This window comes from Stenella coeruleoalba (genome assembly GCF_951394435.1).
Source record: "Stenella coeruleoalba genome assembly, chromosome: 16".
In the NCBI taxonomy this organism is placed as follows: Eukaryota; Metazoa; Chordata; class Mammalia; order Artiodactyla; family Delphinidae; genus Stenella; species Stenella coeruleoalba.
The window spans coordinates 466,832-486,111 of NC_137162.1; the positions used below are offsets into that span (position 1 = coordinate 466,832).

General features: G+C 63.4%; 1 protein-coding gene across 3 annotated transcripts in view; it reads right to left on the minus strand.

The window, feature by feature from the left end:
• Positions 1–2,369: 2,369 nt before the first annotated feature.
• The window catches only part of LOC307175193 (toll-like receptor 6), a 28,271-nt gene continuing 11,360 nt past the window's right edge, over positions 2,370–19,280 (minus strand). The window contains exons 1-6 of one of the 3 annotated variants that reach the window (XR_013824264.1): positions 11,825–12,028; positions 6,899–7,017; positions 6,158–6,211; positions 5,265–5,615; positions 4,407–4,629; positions 2,370–2,977 (exon numbers count right to left, since the gene is read on the minus strand). Coding sequence is in view for 1 of the 3 variants with exons in the window: in XM_079900067.1 (XP_079756193.1) it covers positions 2,622–3,000; positions 4,407–4,441 (414 nt within the window). In the remaining 2 variants the exon portion in view is untranslated. Of the gene's footprint in view, positions 3,001–4,406; positions 4,630–5,264; positions 5,616–6,157; positions 6,212–6,898; positions 7,018–11,824; positions 12,029–19,280 lie in introns of those variants that run through there. The other 2 variants (XM_079900067.1, XR_013824263.1) reach the window with 2 other exon arrangements.

A 19,280-nucleotide genomic window follows, 5' to 3' on the forward strand; every position in this document is an offset into this window, starting at 1 on the left:
GACAGGCGTGGCCAGTGTGGCCTGGGGTCGGCCTCTCTGTAACTGTGGTACCACCTGTGCGGTCCGAGAGGCAGTTTTGGCCTGGAGCAGGGGTGGGTGGACCCATGCTGAGACTCTGCTGGGGATGGAGGACCCAGTGGGGTCTGGGAGGGGGGCTGCTGGAAGGCAGCAGGAGCCCCCACTGTTCCAAGGCTCCTTCTCCATGTGAGACCCAGATGGTGCCCTTCCTTGGGCATCTCAGAGGCCAGGTGCTGGGACCCTCGGGTGGCTCTTGCTGCTAAGCACTGTGCCCTAAAACGTTCCGGCGCCCAAGCCACCCAGCAGGCTTTGGGGCTCACAGGACACTTCCCCCTTTGGCTGTGCCCGTCACCACGTCCTGGCCATGCTGCTTCCCCATCAGCCCCCAACCCTTAAATTTCCAGGGGAGCCCGGCCCCACGGGCATAGAGAGGCTGTGTCAGGGCCTGTCTCTGGGGCCCCCGAGGTCCGGGGCCTGCCTGGCGCCTTTGCTCATGCTGCCCCCTACCCAGAGCCTCCTCTTCTCTGTCTCTCACTCTGCAGGTCAGTCTCCTCTGGAGGGGGAGCCTCTCTGTGCGATCCTGGCCCCAGGGCGGAGGCGACCAGTACAGCCTCTGTGCCAGCCTCCAGCAAGACACTCGTGTTATGATTTCGTTCAATTAACCCTTGTTAAGCGGAGCACAGGGTGCTGGATGGTGAGCCGGGTTCAACAACAGACCACAAGAGCCAATGAAACAGGCGAGTTTATTACTCGCAGGGGAGGTCAGGCAGGCAGGCAGCGCGAGCTTGCATCAGGGCCCACGGGGGCAGTGCTTTGGGGTCCCTGCGCTGGGCCGGATTGGTCAATTCAAACCACAAGAGTGGGGTTTCGGTCCACCCTGGGGGTCTCATCTCAGGGGCGCCAGGGGAAGGCAGGCCAGGGAGGGAGGGCGCTGTGGCTCACCGGGCTGCTGGGAAGGCCCCTCAGGAGGCTGCACCGGCCTGTGACTCTTGGGCTGCTGTCCGCGGCCTGCACTTGCTGACTGCAAGGCTGCCAGCCAAATGAAGTGTCTGCAGGGCCACTATACCACGCAGGGGCTTAGCTAAGCTCTCGCCAGCACAGCACCTGGCCGCGGGCCGGGGGCTCCCCGAGGAGGGCCAGGAACTTCTGCCAGCTGCTCATCTACAGATCAGTAAACTGAGGCCCAGGACAGAGCCCCAGGGCCACTGTGCACCTCCGACGTCCTGCCCTGGTGCGTAGGGACCTCTGGGGACACCGGCCAGAGTCCTGCTCCCCTGGGGGCACAGAGTGATGGGAGCCACACCGCTCAGCCAGGACTCTCAGGTGGCCCGGCTATCCCCGCACCCAGAACCAGTTCACGCTCCAAGGCTGCTCTCTTGGGGATGAACAGTGTCAGCAGAAGCGGAGCCAGCTTTCAGGGGCAGCGCTGGTGGATGGACCCCACCTGCTCCAGGGGGCGTCGCTGCAGCCCCAGGCACGCCCTCCGCCCGAAGGGGAAGGAGAAGCCACCAGGTCTGCAGTTCAGGAGCTGGGGCGGAGCCGGAGGGGAGGCCACAAGCAGAAAGGGCACCTGGTCTGCAGTCAGTCCTGCTCTGGCCTGGCAGGACGCAGGGGCCTGAGGCCGCCACACTCAGCACAGGGAACCAAGGGGAGAGGCCTGTGCACACCAGCCAGGGCTCAGCGCAGCCCCGTCCGCAGGGCCCGCCGAGGGGTGACCGGACATGCAGCAAGAGGCCCGGCCCCTGCCCTCCAGCCGTCACATGGGTTTAACCCCGAGCCCCCCGACTCTCTTCAGCTACAGAGAGATGAACTGGCAGAAGCACAGGCCCAGCTCCACGTGGCCCGGGGCCCCCGCGGCATCCTCGCGGTGGGGGCGGCATGCGTGGGCCAGGCAGCAGGTGTAACCGGACGAGAACTGCAGTGGGGCCTCCTGCAACAGGGCCTCGCCCTCGGGGGCACCCAGGAGGGCCCGCCTGCAGTCCCCCAGCAGCGCATACACAAAGCAGAGTCTGTTTCTGGTCTCCTAGCCCATCAGCGCCGAATGCGGCGCCAGCAGCAGGCTGGCCTCCCCAGCTCTGCGGACCAGCTCCCGCATCTTCCTCTTAGAAAACTTTCGGAACCAGCACAGGGTGTTAGCACTTAAGACCATGAGGAAGGGGCCGGAAAATGCATTGGCGGCGATCAGGAGGAACCGCTGAGCTGGGTGGTGTTCCCTGAGCCCTAAAAGCAAGGGGAGGAACAGTGATGCCAAGGAGAGAAGAGTCAGGACGATGCCAAGTGTGATCCTGCAGCCCCAGTACCGCAGGCAGGACCCGGGCGACGGAGCACCGTTCACGATGCCCACGGCACGCTTGTACACCTCGGGGTCCTCCAGCTCCCAGGGTGCTGAAGGTGCCCACCTTCCACGAGGGCAGGTTGCCCCTGTTGACGCAGTCCAGGGTCAGCAGGGTCTCCCCGCTGTAGAGGGTGGGGGCCAAGCGCAGGGCCGGGGCGCGCCACACAGTGGCTGGGGAGGCACTGGAGCTGCGTCACCTTCGGGTAGAAGCGGCTGTCTGCAGCCTCCAGGTAGGTCAGGCCGACGTGCAGCGGGACCCGGCAGGCCCTCAGTAGGACCGGGATGACCGGCTTCCCCTCCAGGCAGGAGCCCAAGAGGGACAGTCGGCCTCCAGCAGCCACCGCCGGCTTTGCACGAAGCCCCGGCTCTGCTGGATGCAGTCTGCCACGTTCTCCAGCGCGTTCCTGCCCGGTGTGAAGTCCCGCTCGTGCAGGCAGACCCTCAGCCCCGCGTGGTCCGCCTCCAAGGGACTGAAGAGCCCGTGGGTCCACGTGGCGTCCACGCCGCTGTAACTCACAAACAGGTGGGACTTCTCGCTTGGCCTCAGTGGGGGTATGGCCAGGGCCACGCCTTCCTCCCTGGGACTGGAACCCACAGGCACTGCCCTGAATCTGCCTCTGGTCCCTGTGGAGAAAACTGCCCTTAGGCTGAAAGAGACGAAGACAGACAGGCTGGCTGTGTAGATGGACTACGGCCAACCATCTATAGAGGTGGAGCCGCAGTCATGACCAGCTGCTACCAGCCCCGGAAGCCGCAAACCACCCAAACCCACCAGGACGCGGCCAACGACTGTCACTCTTCCCCCTTCCAACTCGGGACCCACCAGAGAGAGTCACAACGCTCCCCTAACTAACCTCCAGGACCCAGCCTCCCGGGGGGCAGCCTGAGCCCCCTTCCCACTAGGAAGCCTCCTACTGCCCGGCCTGCCAAACCCCAGTGACCTGGACCCCACTCCAGCGCGCCCTGGGCAACCAGCCTCTGCTGTGCCCACCCGGGGGTCTCCGGTGACGTCCACAGGACATCTAGCTCCAAAAGGGTTGGGGCTTACAGTGGCCACACCTTCTAGTCACCTGTGGCTCATGTGTCAGTGGTCATGGGAGGTTGAATGTCTGTGTCCCCCCCAGACTTCTTGTGTTGAGATCCTAACCCCCAAGGTGATGGTCTAAGGAGGCGAGGCCTTTGGGAAGTGACGAGGTCACCAGGTGGAACCCCCATGATGGGGTCAGTGTCCTTATAAAAAAGACCCCAGAGAGCTCCCCCAGCCCACGTGAGGACCCAGTGTCAAGGAGCCAGCAAGCGGGCCTCAGGGAACCACACCACGCAGCCCCTGGTCTGTGGGGCCTCCAGCCTCTGGAGCGGTGGGACGTGACCGTGTGTTGTGTAAGCACCTCCTGCGGTGTGGTGCGGTGCAGCTGAGTGGACTGGGCCGGGTCCCACCCCACAGCATGCCCAGGAAGGGCAGCCACGCTGTCCAGGGCACTAGACCTCCTCTGCTCTGCACACACCCTCCCATCGAGATGCCGCTGCTCCAATTCAGTGAGCGGAGGGCTGAGCTTGAACTGCCTTTACTTGGGTCTGTCTGCTTGTCTCTAGGAGCACCACCTCCCCAAGGCTCAATTGTGGGAGCTTTCTCACGTGCCCACGGCCAGCCATGGTGACCCCAGCAAGCGGCCCTCCCGCTGGAGCCCTGCAAACCCGCAGGCGCGAGGTGGGTTGTGACCTCCCTGCAGCCGGGGGCCCCCAGCTGAGACCCCTCCCCACTTGGGTGGGCAGGGTGGGGTCACGAGGGCTAGGCCAGCCCTGCAAGGCCTGTGCGGTCTAGCCAGCAGCTCCGGGAAACTGTCTCCCCACTCTCCCCTTCCACAGGGACCCCTGACGCCGCCTGCCCTGCGGCAGGAAGACACCACACCTTCCTGGCTAGCAAGCCCTTGTGCCGCAGCCGTCCCCTCCTGGAGGTGGCAGCTGAGCGTCAGGGCAGGAGGCTCTGAGGGACACGGTGGGAGAGCCTGGCATTCAGGGTCGTGTCCCCCGCCCGCCCCCCAGATCCTCTCACCTGCACTTCCAAGCGGGGAAGGGCGCTCCTTCCATAGCGTCCAGGCGTCCAGGAGGCGGAGGCCACCGCTGTGCTGTCCTGGGCACCAGCGGTCTGAATATTGCACTCACGCTGCCCACTTCCTCACCCCAGTCCTCCGAGGAGGCCTGGGGGCAGTCGGGGATGCTCCCCCAGACAGAAGGAAGTCTTCAGCCAATAGTTTCTGAAGGCATCTCTGCTAAAACTAACAAACAGCGAGAAAATGAAAGAAGGAAGCAGGTTGAGGAAGGAGGGGTTGAGGCGCTGGGAAAAGGCACGGGCTGGACCCCGGACGGCGGGGAGGCAGGATGGCCAGGGTGCTCTCGAAATCCGTCTGATGGTGGTGCCAGGTGACCAGGGCGCCCTGGCGGAGCCCCGTGCTTTCCCGGGGCTGGGTCAGCCCCTCCGGCTGGAAGCAGCGACATGAAGGGCTGGGGTGACCGGTTTCAGAGGGGCAGGCCTGGAGGGGTTCAGGGCTGGGAGTGCACCCTCGGTGCCCTGGGGCTGACTGCTCCTCCAAGGGAAGATCCCAGCTGCTGGGTGACCCTCTGCAAACAGCCACACTCTCCTCCAGTAACTTCCCCGGCCCCTGGGGCCCAGGGGAGGGGGCAGCCGCACCCTCCTGTGGCTTCCGGAAGCCCACCTGGCCCCTTAGCAGTTCCGCTAAGTAACCCGGGGAGTGGCCATTGCTGTCACTTGGGGCCCTGCCCCTTGATGATTCCCTCCCACCTGGGGAAGGTGGCCCTCAAAGGCTCCCATCAGGCCCATGTGATCACTTAAAAAATAGCTATTCAACCTCATATCTGACGAAGAAACACGCTAAATCAGTGTGGTACTCACTCTTTTATTCCCATAAAACCGCCAAACCCAGAACTGATGACGTAGCCCAGTGCCGGTCAGCTGCGGTGGCCAGACTTGTCCCCTCTGGTTTGGAACAGAACCAGTACTGTGATCCCGGAGGCCTGGAAAGAGGGCTCTGCCCTTTGAGGACCAAATCCCGCAGGTGCTGTAACTGCGGCTCACTCGACTCTGTGCCTGGACTATGGGATCTCAAGGGACCTACGTTTCCAGCGTCGCCACCTTTCGAAGGATGAAAACGACTTTCACTACTCGTCCCTTCCTGGGGGTCCTGCTCCGTCCGCCGACTCAGGTGGACTCTTCCAGAGCAAGGGGACAGGCCACCTGAGGCACCTGCACCCAAGGCAGGGAGGGGTCAGTTTCCTCATCAGCTGGCTAGCAGGCCAGAAGGAGAGGGCAGCGGTGGGGACTCAGCCGCTCCGTTACCTGTGCAGAGGGTGGGGTCCCCGGGGCAGAACTCCCAGGCGCCCGGGGCGGGGGCAGTGTCATTGGCCGGGGCAGTCCTCCAGGAAAGGTTGTGTGGGAGCCCACTGACGCCCCAACACCCACAGCTTTGGGGGCACCCAAGCCCCGGGGTCTGCGTGGGTCAATCCACCAACCAGAGCCCTCCTGGCTGCACAGCCCCACCAGGCTCTGGGTTGAAGCACGTGGGAACCCCAGCTTCCTCCAGCCCCCCACCCCCGTATACCTCCCCACCTCCCCAAACCTCCCACATCTCTGTCCGGCTTTCACACTCACCAGGTCCACGGGGGTGGGGGTAGGGGTGAAGGATAAAGTGAGGGTTGGGGAGTGGGGACGGGGTGAGCAGAGCGGGGCCGGAAGCTGACCGCCGCCCCCCCCCCCCTTGTCTTAACTCTGCTTGGCAGGTCACTGACCTCCGACTTCCAGTTTGGGGCTGGGTGGGGAGCATGGTCAGAGTACGGTGTAACCTGAAAAGAAACATCCACGCGACAGTTAAGGCCTGTAACAGCGAGGTCACCCTGTGGCGGCCCCAGGGTTTGGGAGCTCGGGAGCCAGGCTGCTTGTCCCTGGCGCCCTCGTCCACCTGGGACTGGCTCTGGAATCCAGGGGGCTTGCCTGGAGCTCACAGCAGCACCCTAAGCCCAGTGCCTCAGCCCACTCACAGCGCCCCCAGCCCGACAGGCCTCCCGCGGCCACCCAGGAAGTGTCCGGTGGTCCTCAGGAGCTTCCTGGTGGGACTCTGTGCTCCCTCAGCGCCCGCTTTGCCTCCGGCCTTTGGTGGGTTCCCTCAGGGGCCCAGGAGGGGCAACACCTCTGGGCCCCATGATGCAGGGGGTAGGGCTGGAGCTCCCGGGGTCCCCAGGCTCTCCCCAGCTCAGGTGCCCCCACCTCCGTGGCTCATTTTTAACTGTGTTCGTTGAAAACCTGCCTCTCAATAGCTTCAGTGCCACGAATACAAATTTTGTTTTCTTTTAAAAAACAGCTGCATGTGGGTCTCAGGGCCCATGTCCCACTGGAGACACGTCCAACTGCTAATGGCCTTGGAGAGAAGACCCCCTCCCCAACAGTGCAGCGGAAGGTTCCAGGGAGGGAGGAAACCCACAGGCCTGGGAGGTGCCTGGGTGGAAGTAAGGCAAAATTCATCGTGTACTCACGGCCGAAACTGGCACCAGGCTCGGTCACAGGAGAAAAGGCCTCCAGGACCCAGAGCTGCCCGCTGGGCTTACTGGCTGGCTGGACTTAGTCCCGGGCGGCCGCCTCGGGCTCTTCTTCCCTGAGAAGAGCAGAAGGAGCTTCAGAGGAAGAGAAAGGAAGTGGCCCAGGGGGCCCATCTGCTCTGAATGAAGGCGAGGGTCCAGGGCTGGGTGGGGGCTGGTGGGACACGGCGGGTGGGGGGGGACATGCGCCCGCCCTGTCCAAGTCAGCCCCACCCCCACCCCCCGACAGCTGCACCTGCCTGCCGCCCCGCTCTCACCCAGAGGGAGGGCACCCCACTCTCTGCCCCTCCCTGGCTCTGGGGCCCCGCCTCTGGCGTTTCTTGCTGCAGGGCATTAGCAAGCACTGCTCCGCTGGCTGGAAGGCCTCCTTCCAGGCGGCACAGGGGCAGGCCGTTCAGGGCCTCTTGCCCTCCCAGCCAGGCCTGGCTCTGGGCCTCCCAAGAGGACTCCCAGGGCCACCAGCTTTGTGCGCCCTGACCCCTGTGTCATCCCTTTGGGGCCACAGCCTCTCCCAGCCGGGCAGGTGGTCAGGCCCAGTGCCCAGCTGTGGACTGCTTCTCAGCAAGGCCCAGGGCTGCAGGTGAGACAAGCTGGGACCTGGGACCGTTTGCTGCAGTGCTGCAGCAGTGCTTGCACCTGGACACACATCTCCTGGAGCAACAAAATGCAAAAAAACTGTGTGGGACTAAAAAGAACTGCGTGCATGGCAGCTGGGACAAATTCTGGACAAAAGGTACAGAGAAACCAAAAAACCCAACTGCCACTTTTGAAGAGCCTGGAGCAAAAGCAGGGGCCCTGGAGCAAAAGCTGAGTACTGCACATGCCCCCTGCACACACCACCACCTAGGGGTGGGCAAACCACCTAAGCCACACCTCCGGCCCCACCCCTGGACACGCCCCTGCCCTCACCCCATATAAGGAGCCAGCTCGCCCCCTCTCTTCCCCGGCCCCGCCAGGGAGCAAGCAAGCAAGGGAGCCTGTTGTTTGTTCTCACTGCCCCCTGCTGCAGCAGGGGCCCCAGTACAGCCTTGCCTGAATTTCTTTCTTTTTTTTTAATTATTTCTATTTCTTTTAATTGATTTATTTTATTTATTTGTTTTTGGGTGCATGGAGTCTTCGTGGACACGGCAGGCATCTCTGTGTCCAGGCTGCCAGGCAGCAGATGTATTTGGGAAGAGAGGGAGGGAGGGAGGGAGAACCGAGCTCCACCCATGTCACTCCACACATGACGGGCCCCTCTGCCATGGGTCAGCTGTGTCCACACCTGGACCACGCCCACCCCCAGGTGCAGCTCCAGGCTCAGGGATCGCCCCCGGCCAGGGCCTGCCCCACGACCCCAGAAGGGGTTCTGGGCTTCAAAGTCCTCGAGGTGGGACGGCAGGCTTTCTCTAGTTGTGGCGAGCGGGGGTTACTTTTCGTTGCGGTGCGTGGGCTTCTCATTGCTGTGGCTTCTCTTGTTGCAGAGCACGGGCTCTGGGTGCGTGGGCTTCAGTAGTTGTGGCACACGGGCTCAGTAGTTGTGGCTCGCGGGCTGTAGAACGCAGGCTCAGTAGTTGTGGTGCACGGGCTTAGTTGCTCTGCGGCATGTGGGATTTTCCCAGACCAGGGCTCGAACCCGTGTCCCCTGCATTGGCAGGCGGATTCTTAACCACTGTGCCACCAGGGAAGCCCCGGCAGGCAGATTCTTAACCACTGTTCCAGAATTAGATCATTGTAATGGCTGCATAACTTTGTGAATACAATGAAAACCACTGAAGTGTATACTTTAAAATGGAAGACTTTGTGGTATGTGTATTGTATCTCCATTTAAAAAACCAAGATGGCATATGGGCAAGATAGAGTTAAAGGAAGCTCACTGGTAACCAGAGCACTCAGAACACAGGAACGGGGCCTGCAAGCTCTGGACTCCCTTGGACGGCCCCAGCGGCAGTTCCACGTGACCACGGCTGTGACAAAAAGATGCTGACCACGCAGGGAGGAATTGCTTCCTGCCGGAGCCCAGCGCGCTGGTGCCTGTGGGGCTTGGCGTGTTTCCTTAGAGCAGAGCCCAGAGGGCTTCCGCCTCAATTGGGCTGGGTTCGTTTTCTGCTGTTACCCCAAGCCCTTGATGTGGAAAAACAGAGAGTGAGCTGACACCCCCATCCCCACTCCTGCTCTATCCTGTCCTCGCGCCCTGCTTGACCACACCCCCTGAGGCTGGTCTTTGCTCTCCTGGGACGCGGGAGGGCTGCCCGCCTCTTCCCTCGCATCAAGGCTGGACTGGATGACCTCGGCCCACTGCTGTCTGAGCCTCTGAACAGTGTCTGGACAGCCACGGGTGCTGCCTCGGGGGAGTGGGGCCTGCTGGCCTACGGGGTCCCCAGATCTGCTGTCCCCGAGCTCCCTTGGCCCCTTACCCTCCAAGCCCCTCAGTCCTAGCGCTCCGGCCACACCAAGCCTCCGTCCCCTCTGCCAGTCACGCCTTCCCTCTTTGCTTCCAGACCTCAGGTGGCACCTCTGAGTCAGGCCCCCACGGACTCGCACCCCTCCCCAGCAGCCCCCAGCACAGGCGCTGCGTCTGGACTCACTGGTCCCGCCTGGGAGGGCTCCATGAGGTGGACACGGCAGGCATCTCTGTGTCCGGGCTGCCAGGCAGCAGACATATTGGGGAAGGGAGGGAGGGAGGGAGGGAGAACCAAGCTCCACCCATGTCACTCCACACATGACGGGCCCCTCTGCCACGGGTCAGCTGTGTCCACACCTGGACCCCGCCCAGCCCCAGGTGCAGCTCCAGGCTCAGGAATCGCCCCCGGCCAGGGCCTGCCCCACGACCCCAGAAGGGGTTCTGGGCTTCAAAGGCCTCGAGGTGGGATGGCAGGAGAGCCCTGGGCCCTGCGAAGCCCACGCCAGGCGAGGGCAGGTGGAGAGGGGCCCCTGACCAGGGTCGGAGATGGTGCTGGGGGCCCGGCTTCCTGCTGAGCTGTGCCTGGAGCGCAGGCCGGGCCCCTCCCAGACCCCAGAGGCAGGGAAGGCCCCCAACTGCGCACAGCAGGCTGCAGGGGGGCACGCGCCCCCACAGGAGGAGCCCTACTCCCACGTTCCAGACCCTGAGAGCCCTCGCTGCGGGCAGGCGGGCAGCCAGGCACTCACTTCTTCTCTGTTTTCAAGGCCACAGCAGGACGCTGGCCTAACCCCTCACCCATCTAGCATTTCCTATTGGGCAGCCAGTGGCCACTTCTCATGGTGTCAGCTTTCTACCAAGTCGGTGTGCTGAGGTCCTTTGGCACCTCGGGCGGGTGACAGGGCAGGAACACCACAGGTCAAGGTGGAGTCTGAATGCGATTTTAGAAAAGCCAAAGACAAAGGGCTAAGGACCCGGTAGCCCTGTCTGGACCGAGCTGCTGGGGGCCGCAGCTCCTCTTGGGCAGAGCAGTTACATGGAGGTGTCCACTGCAGACAGACTGTGAGGCCCAGCGTCCACTGCCCTGTGGTGGACCTGCCCTTCCCCAACGCCACCCACAGGGGACATATGCACTTTCTACGCAGCTGAACTCAGCCTGAGGTAGCACCGCCTTCCCCGGGACAGAACCCCTCAGGGACAGCACCCCCCCAGGGACAGTCCCCTCCAGGGACAGCCCCCCCACAGGGACAGCCCCCCTCAGGGACAGCAACCCCAGGGACAGCACTCCCCAGGGACATCCCCCCTCAGGGACAGCAACCCCAGGGACAGCACCCCCCCAGGGACAACACTTCCCAGGGACAGCCCTCCCCAGGGACAGCACTCTCCAGGGACAGCCCCCCACAGGGACAGCACTCCCCAGGGACAGCACCCCCTCAGGGACAGCACCCCCAGGGACAGCACCCCCAGGGACAGCCTCCTCAACTCCTCAACCACCCTGCAGAGTTCCACCACACCAGGCCACTGCCTGGCACCCCAGCCCATGCCTGGTCTGACCCCCACCATGTACCTCACTGTAAAGGTTGGGGCAACTCTGAAGTCTGGGGAAGTTGGGCCCTATCCCCACTCTGACTCAGCTGGCCGGCCATGTCCCCACAGGTCAGTGTCCCCGGAAGGGGGCGAGACCCCCGACTCCTGACCTGCAGCAAGACTGAGACCCCCCAGCTGCGTGCCCGCCGTCCCGGCAAGAAAGGGACTGAGCGCGGTGGCCCCTGGACAGCCCAGAGCCGGAGGACCTGCCCCCGGCAGCAGGGTGTGTGGCCTTCCGACGGGGGCAGGATTTGCAGGGGCGCGTCTGCGCACAGACAGGGCTGACCCCAAGCCTGGGGTGGACTCCGAGAGTCCAGCCACGCTGTGCTGCAGGCACTCAGCATTGTAAGCCTCGCGGCCTTTGTGACATTATTAATGTAACAGGCTATTGCCACAGATATTTTAAATAGATGTGCAGTAAATTGACTCTCACTTGAGCGAACGTGGACATTACAGGGTTGTCCACGCGGGCCGGTTGAGGCTGCGTCTACGGGGACATCTGGTAGCACTGGAGTGACCACCAGGCGTTGGGTGATGCCCCCACCCCCAGGCAGGCTCTGCTAGACAGGCATCACTGCACCTTCAGCCCCTCCCAGCAGGCTCTGGAGCCTGGGAGGCTCCCCTAAAATAGCATGTCCAGTCTCTGAGCAGGGAAGGTCTCAGGGCCTGGGCAAGGCACCACAGAGCCCCCAGACCAGCCCTTCCAGGGGCCACTGCCAGCAGAGCCCCCAGTAGGGGAGCGACCTGACCCAGGACCCCAGGAGCCCCTGAGCCCTCCCCGTCTGAGGTCAGGAGGCCTCAGTGATGGTCTGCTGCACTCCAGACCCTGGGCCTGGTGGGAGCAGGCCAGGCCTGGTCACAAAGCCCCCCTCACCCCACTGCTGCCCGGCCCTAACCTGGGGGAGGGGAGACTCCATGGAAGGAAGGGCCTCATGGGGTGGGTCCGGCGGCCGTCAGCGTCAGGAGCATATGGTGAGAAGCAGCCGGGGTGGCCAGGCAGCTGCCACGTGGCCCCCGAGGGAGGACAGAAGAGGGGTGGCGGGGTTGGCCCCCCACCGTACCCCTGAGCACCCACGGAGACAGCTGTCAACCGCCCACCAGCCCAGTGACCACCACAGCGGGCTGGGAGGGGCACGGGGTGTGAAGGGGCTCGGAGCAGGCCACCCCAAAATACGCCAAGGTGGCATATTGACTATTTTGAATTAAAGTTACTTGAGAAACAGTCAGTACGCAAAGGACATTCTGACTCTCCTTTGTCTCCCTGAAAGCAGGAAACAAACTCCCACGAGAAGCATCCCCACAGGCAGGGGGATGGAGGGCATCCTCTGGGCCGGAGACAGGGAACTCAAGGCCAAGTTGCTGCATAATCAAGCTTTGTTACTTCTTCATTCATTTGCCACCCAAGCAAAAATCCCTTTGTTGTGTCAAATCTTCACAAAGAATTGATTCTTTGTCTAAAAAGATATATAAACAGTCTGTTTTGATCACAGACTTAGGTCCACATGGAGCCTCGCACGTACAAAATCAGATTTGTTTGTTTTTCTCCTGTTTATCTGCCTTATGCCTATTTGATTATTAGACCAGCCAGAAGAACCGAGAAGGGTAGAGGTAGTTTCTCTCCCCCAACAGGAGGCAGTGCCCGGGCAACCACCACCTCCAAGAGAGGCTGGGGCGGGGGTGTCCCTGGGGACGGGCACCTGCATCCTCTACCCCGTGGCTTCCCAGGGGTCTGGACGGAGAGCCCGCACCCCAAGCCCAGCCTGCTCTGGGCGCCCTCGGCCTACAACAAATTCAACAAATTCGTTCACCAACAGATGTTCACGGAGCACTTTCCAGATCCATGTACAGGACTCCCGCTGAGCACAGGAACGTCCCCTGTGGTAGGGCGGTGGGGAAAAGGAGAGGCATCAAACTACTAGTGGTCTTACGGGCTGGGAAGGACGGGTGTGGCCACCAGGGCTGGTGGTCCGGGGAGGCCTCGCTGGGAAGGGGACATGGGGCAGGCCGTGCCCATGACAGGGCCCAGGAGGTATTGTGAGGGCTGTAGGGGACAGGAGAGCCCCTGGTTCTGGGTGTGGGCCTGGCATGTGAGGCAGGGGTGGTCCTGCTTCCCAGGGGTGCTGCCACGGAGGTGGGGGAGCCGGGAACCTGAGAACCACCGTCCCAGCTGAGGGGGGCAAGCACCCGTGGGGGGCAAGGGGGACGGTCGGCACTCGGTCTGGCCACGGCTGTCCCGCGCCTTCATCTGGTCAGCCTGAGGTTCAGCCACGGAGGCCTGTGGCCAGATAATGTCTCTGCATTCATGGTCCCAGATTTAGAAGAAGCCCCTCCTGGTCCGGTGCCTGGGACCCCTCACAAGGTAGAGGCTGCCACGCGACCCAAGGGCCACATCCTGAGAGGCACCTCCTGGGAGTCCCGTATGGGGGCCAAATAAACGGTTTGTAGAAACATCACACTTTGCAGTTTACCAACAAACCAGTGCCATGTTTTGTCTGATACGGGAAGCTCAGGGGATGCACTTCAGACAAGTGGCCGCTGGGCTTCACCTGCCTTCTGAACCGCCCACTCAGGCCTCGACCCGGGCCCGGAGGTGTCCAGTCCCGGGACAGTGGCGCCCGACCTCCAAGAGCCCCCGGGAACTAACTCCCAACCCCACACCCCAAGGCCTGAAAACCCCGTATGCAGTCTGGGGCTGGGGGGAGGCGGGGCGCGACCTGGGGGCGTGGCCTGGGGCTGGGGGCGTGGCCTACGCTGGGGTCAGGGCCCCAAAGGGGTCTTCTCCAGAGTCACTTCCTGCTTCCCAAGGGCCAAGGACGAGTCGGTCCCTCCCAGGGCTGCATTCCAGGGCCCGGCCACACCCGGCAGAAGCCCCGCTGGTGTTTGTTCAGTGAACAGATGAGTGAATAAATGCAGTGATATTACACCACACGTTCTGCGCCCCTGCATGAAGAGCTGATCTGTTCCAGGCGGAGCACAGACTTCCCAGGAACGCGCACAAACAACAGGCGCCCCCCTCCAAGTCCCCAGCCCCCATGTCTGCTGGCCAGGCCCTCACCCCTGAGGGCAGAGCTGGGGCTGGGGGGAACAGGGGCTGAACCCCAAGGACACCGCCTCCCAGCTCGAGCTCCCAGGGGCAGGATCGATGGGGGTCCTTCGCACCCACCCGCTCCAGGTAGGCCCAGCACAGTCTCTGAGGCCTGAGGTCCCATGCAGGACGATTGGGGTGGGGGGCTTGGCGGCACTGTGCCCAAAATTCTCCGAATTTTCTCTCCTTCCCCGTCTCACTCTTTCAAAAAACACTAAAAGCAAAACAACCAGGAGGACCAGAGTCCTGGGAGAGTCCCTGGTCACCTTGGGGCCCCAGGACGGCTGGCCACGCAAGGCCCGGCAGAAGCAAGCTGGGCCCCGCCCCCACGCGCTAGCCCCCGAGAGGCGGGGCGGGGTTCCCCCACCCCACCCCCGAGAGCGTAGGCCCCGCCCCCCGCGGCCACGGCCCCGCCCCCGCGCGCCGGCCGCCCCGCTGGTTTTAATAAAGTTGAAAAGGAAAGGATGAAAAGAAGCTGAAACCTAGCGGCCGGACGGCAGCTCCGCGCGCGGGGTGGGAGCGCTCAGGGCGCCGCGACGCCGGCGGGGGCTTCAAAGGAGCAATTACCCCGGGCTGGCGGCGGGAGGCCGGGTAGGGGGAGGCGGGGAGGGGGGAAGAGAGGCCGGAGGCGGGGAGGATGGAGCCCCGAGAGGCTGGGCGGCGAGATGGGGAGGGGGCACAGAGCGTGGAGGGGAGGCCAGCGGGAAAACGGGGAGTCTGGGAAGGGGGCGGGGAAGGGGGAGAGCGCCGGAGGACTGGGGGCCCGGCGCCCTCCACCCGGGACTGCCCGGCCTCCCCACGGAAGCGCACGGGCGGGGCGCGCTGAGTGGCGCGGCCTTTGTGCGGGCGCTGCGAGCGCGACCCGCCCCGAGCCCGCTCCGCGGTGACGTCTCAAAGAGCCTTTGACGGGAGCCCCTGGCAGGAGGGCTCACCTGCAGAGACGCTCTATAGCGCCTTTGAAAGCGCAGCAGCTGCCGGGGGCTGTCGGCCGGGCACCTAGGGGGACAAAGAATGGCGGACCGGGCCCTTTGAATGGGAGGCCACTGGGAAACAGCAGGCATGTGCCAAGCCCGCAGACTGGGAAACAAAGTGCTCTTCATCGGTGACTCCGTGTTGATGGGGACCCTTACTCAGCCTCGGCACCCTCATGTGCATGACAAAGGGGCCGCGAGGCCGACTGTCCCTGAGGGCGGCGCGCACTCGAGTGTGGCTGGTCCGACCCGGCCCCTCCGGCGCTTCTCCGGCCCCGACTCCTGGGCGCTTCTGCCGGGAAGCCAGGGGTCGTGGTTCCAGCCCTCCCTTGGGAAACCTGCCACCGACCAGTCCCCTGCCCGGTGCCTGCCCTGGGCTCACCACCCCGATGTTTGCCGAAGCCAGAACTGCCTGTTCCGGAGTCAGGAAGCAGAATTTGAGGCGGGGGTGCCCTCGTGGCCACAGCATCCCTGAGTCAGGGAGCCTGGTTTTCCTTGGCCACTGCAGGAACCAGGGACGAGCAGCCAACCCCAGAGGCCAAAGGGAAGAATTCCCGCTGGTCTGCAACCTGGGGATCCGAGAGGGGCCCCGGGTCACTGCCTCCTCCTCCGGCAAGCTGACAGACTCAGGCGCAGGACCTTCGAGGACCTCCTCCGTCTGACGACAGCTCAGCGCTGGGTCCCTCCAGCCCCCATCTGGTGGAGGAGAAGCAGGACTGCTGTGGGGGGCCCTCTGGGGAGAGGCAGGGCGGTGAAAATGCTCCTCGCCACAGCGCCCTCACTGGGGATACTGGAGAGCGCCTCGGGCAGGAGCACGAGCTCCACACCCAGGGACCTGGGAGCCAGCCTCGGCGGGCTGCCTGAGCCTGGCTCTGCCCCTCCTGGTCTGGTGGGCGCTCTTCAGGGTCCTGCGGACATGGTGGTGCAGAAGGCGTGGTTGCCTGCCTACTGGGGCTCAGCCCACCTCACCGCCAAGAACCTGGGAAGCATTATCCTTCCTTGGGTCATGGGTGCGCACAGGCTGCCCAGCCCTGACCTGGCAGGGTGAGGAGGGCATGCTCGTCTTGGGTGACTGAGGGTCACATGGCAGCAAGGGCCTGGGCCCTACGAGCCTTCAGACCTGGGACATCCCGCAGCTTTGCCTCAGCCCCTTCTGAGCCCCGGCTGAGGGTCCTGCTGCTGCTCCAGACCCCCAGCAAGTCTCCCCACCCCTCAGAGCACAGGGAGCCCTCAGCCCTACACGGCTCCCCGGCGACCTGGGCTCCTTGCTGCCGGCTCTGGGCTGGGCGAGCGCCTCCAGGATTTCACACGTGCCCCAGAGAAGGTCCAGTGCAGGGCTGAGGGGTGACAGCTTAATAGGCGCACACAGGATGGGAACCGCGCTCGGGCTTCGCAACCAAGGGAGTAAAGAACCATCCAGGTGCTAGTTCCGGTTAAGGCCCCGTCCTCGGCTGGCCCGACACACAGGCCCCGCGACAGCCAGGCACAAGTTGCGTGCAGGTCACACGTGTGAGTCGGGGTCTGAGACCAGGATGGCGGCCTGGGGCCTGGGGCCTGCGCCATCCCAGGGAAGGTGCTGCCCTTCATGCCAGCCTGGCAGTAGAGTGAGCTTCCCCCGCAGTGAGCCTGTCATCTGTCCCATCTGGAGTCTGGGAGCACCACGGTGTGCCCGACCCCCATTCCCCCCGACTGAAGCCCAGGGCCTAGACAGCCGCAGTCCTCCAGAGCCCGGCAGTCAGACCCACTGCCGAAGGGTTCGCTCAGCTGCTCAGTCTTAAATGAGCTTTCAGAGCAGGATTAAATTAGATACTCGATTGTTATTTAGCCTCTATAGGCTGTTTTCAAACATAACAAGCCTCGGGCCATGAATCCTCCGCAAATGCACACAGTTCACACTGCCAGCCCTCTCTGATCAAGAGGAGGAATTCCACTGGCTCCCGTCAGGCCCTCATTGCCTGCCCACCCACCCTGCTGGAGGAATCTGTTAGGCGGGAATAGAGAGCTGCTGTGGCCCCTCTGATCTGAGCCTCTGAAGCTTCATGCCTGCCCCTACCCCCTATGTTGAGAACAAAACCCAGAGTCTCCACACAGGTTTGATGACCCAAGGTCCTCGTTCCCTCTCCCGCAGTGCAGGCTCTCGGCCTCGCCTCTGTCCCCACGGCGCTCCTGGCCTTAGAGTCTCCTCTCAGATCTCACTCTGGGTTTCCTTGACCAGGCCACCTAATCGTCCCTCTCCTGTGTCATGTGGCATCGTGGCTGTAGGGCTGTAGGAGGACGCATTAAGAGTGCCCTGTGTGACCTCCCGGCCCTTCGCTGCCCCTTATTCCCTCCGTCTCCCTGGAGAGGTCCAGGCGCTGCCCAGTGGCCACTGGAGGGTGGACAGGGCCCAAGTGGTCTGAGGCCCCCCTTCCCCTTGAGCGGGCACAGCTGGGGCAGTGGGGGGCGTGCTGGGGGGATGCCCTTTCTGGGGCTGGCCCCTTTGGTCCTCACCACAAGTTGGCCTCCAACTTGGCCATTTTCAGGAATGGAGGCCATCAGCTCAGAGAAGACTTCCCAAGGCATGTACTTCCCGAGCCAGGGTCCACGTTCAGTGCGAACAAAAACGCCAGAGCACCCTTGAAGGTCCCCAGTAGCTCCCATCCAAGGTGCTGGGGAGGCCCCGGCTCTGGTTTACTTTGGCCCTGGCCCTGGACCGGGCTAGTTGCCTCTGCCTTCTGTGCGTGGCCTCGCCCAGGCCGAGGGGAGGCCACAGAGAGGCAGGCGAGGCCGGCACCTCCGCCTTTCAGCTTCTCACCTGTGCACGCAGGTCCTGGACCCAGAACCCGAGGGGAGGGTCTCAGGGCCGGAGGGGGCCACTCCCCCGGCCTGTCCCCAGGACCAGGATCTGCCGAGGCCACTGTGTGTGGCCTTCCTGCTGCCCGCAGGGATCTGAAGCAGGATTAGATGGGATTACAACCCCAGAAGCCTCCCGCGGAGGCTCAGAGGATGAGCGGCCACCCGTCCTGGTTGGGAGTGGTCCCTCCTGCACAGGGGTTGGGGAGGGCGGAGGGCATTTTGTCAGGACCCCCACTTCAGTGGACAGCCAGGGGCACCCTCCCACCTCAAGGCCCCGGGCATCTGGAGCGGGCCCCATCAGCCCTGAGGGCCCAGGACAGGACGGCCCCCCTTCTCTCCCCTGAGCAGCAGAACTCAGTAGCCCCTGCTTCTTCCGAAGGACCTGCTGCCCTCTGTTGCTGGCGACCTGCCCTTCCCCAGTGCCTCTGTGCCTGGCTGACCAGAGGGGCTGTAAGGGCAGTGGGTAGGGGCTTTGATGACCATGACTGAGGGAATTCTTTGTAAGTTTGCTTCAGCTTATGTGGGGGAGACTGAACAGGAAACTGAGGCCCAGAGAGCTTAAGACACCAGGTCAGTGGCACGGTCCTTCAGCAGAGCCAAGACTAGAACCGGGCACGCGACTCCCAGCGCCCCTTCACCTCCCCGACCCCCCTTCCCACCCCCTGCAAGGCCCACCTGTAACTGGCACTCAGTACACGCCCCTTGTCCTCTGCCATGGGTCAGCTCCAAGTGCCAGGAGCGTGGGGTGACCGGTGACGGCGCAGCACGGGGCCTGCAGGGTGGAGCTCAGGGTGGGTAGGGGTCTGAGATGTGGGCACCGTCTCCAACTCACGCCCACAGGCCTTGGCAGCTAGAACATTCCACCTAGCCCAAGTGCAAGGGGCTCGGCGGGCAGGTGGGTGGGTGGGCAGCCCCCAGGCCCTGCCCCCAACTCCAGGCTTCTTGCCGCATGTGACAACACTGCTATCGCTCATTACTGGGGACAAAGGAGAACTTCCCTTGCTATGGAGGGAGAAGGAAACAGAAACCCTCTAAGGAAAGGAAACGTGCCCAAGTTAGGGCTGCTCTTGTCTTGGAACCACCTGGTTTTGGAAGCCCACGTACGAGCAGGAGACGTCTCAGTCCCGGGCTGAGGGGTTTCTTTTCTCCCCATTTTGAGGGGTTGCACTCTGGTCCGCGTGTCTCACTACACAGGCCCACCCTGCTGACACCGGCGCCCCTCAACACCCCTCACTGTCCTGAGACAGCCCCTGAGACAGGATTTGCAGGCCTTCCTCAAACCACTTCCAGCTTCTCTGGGCTTCTGGAAACCACGGAATCAGGGTCTCGGCTCTGAATTCCAGGCCCAAGTAGAAAATGACCCACAGGTCCTTGACCCGCGTGAAGATCCGAGTCGACTGCTCTTGGTGGCCCGTCTGTGGCGTGGCCCAGCGTCCGGTCGCCCTGAGCACAGCCCGCCAC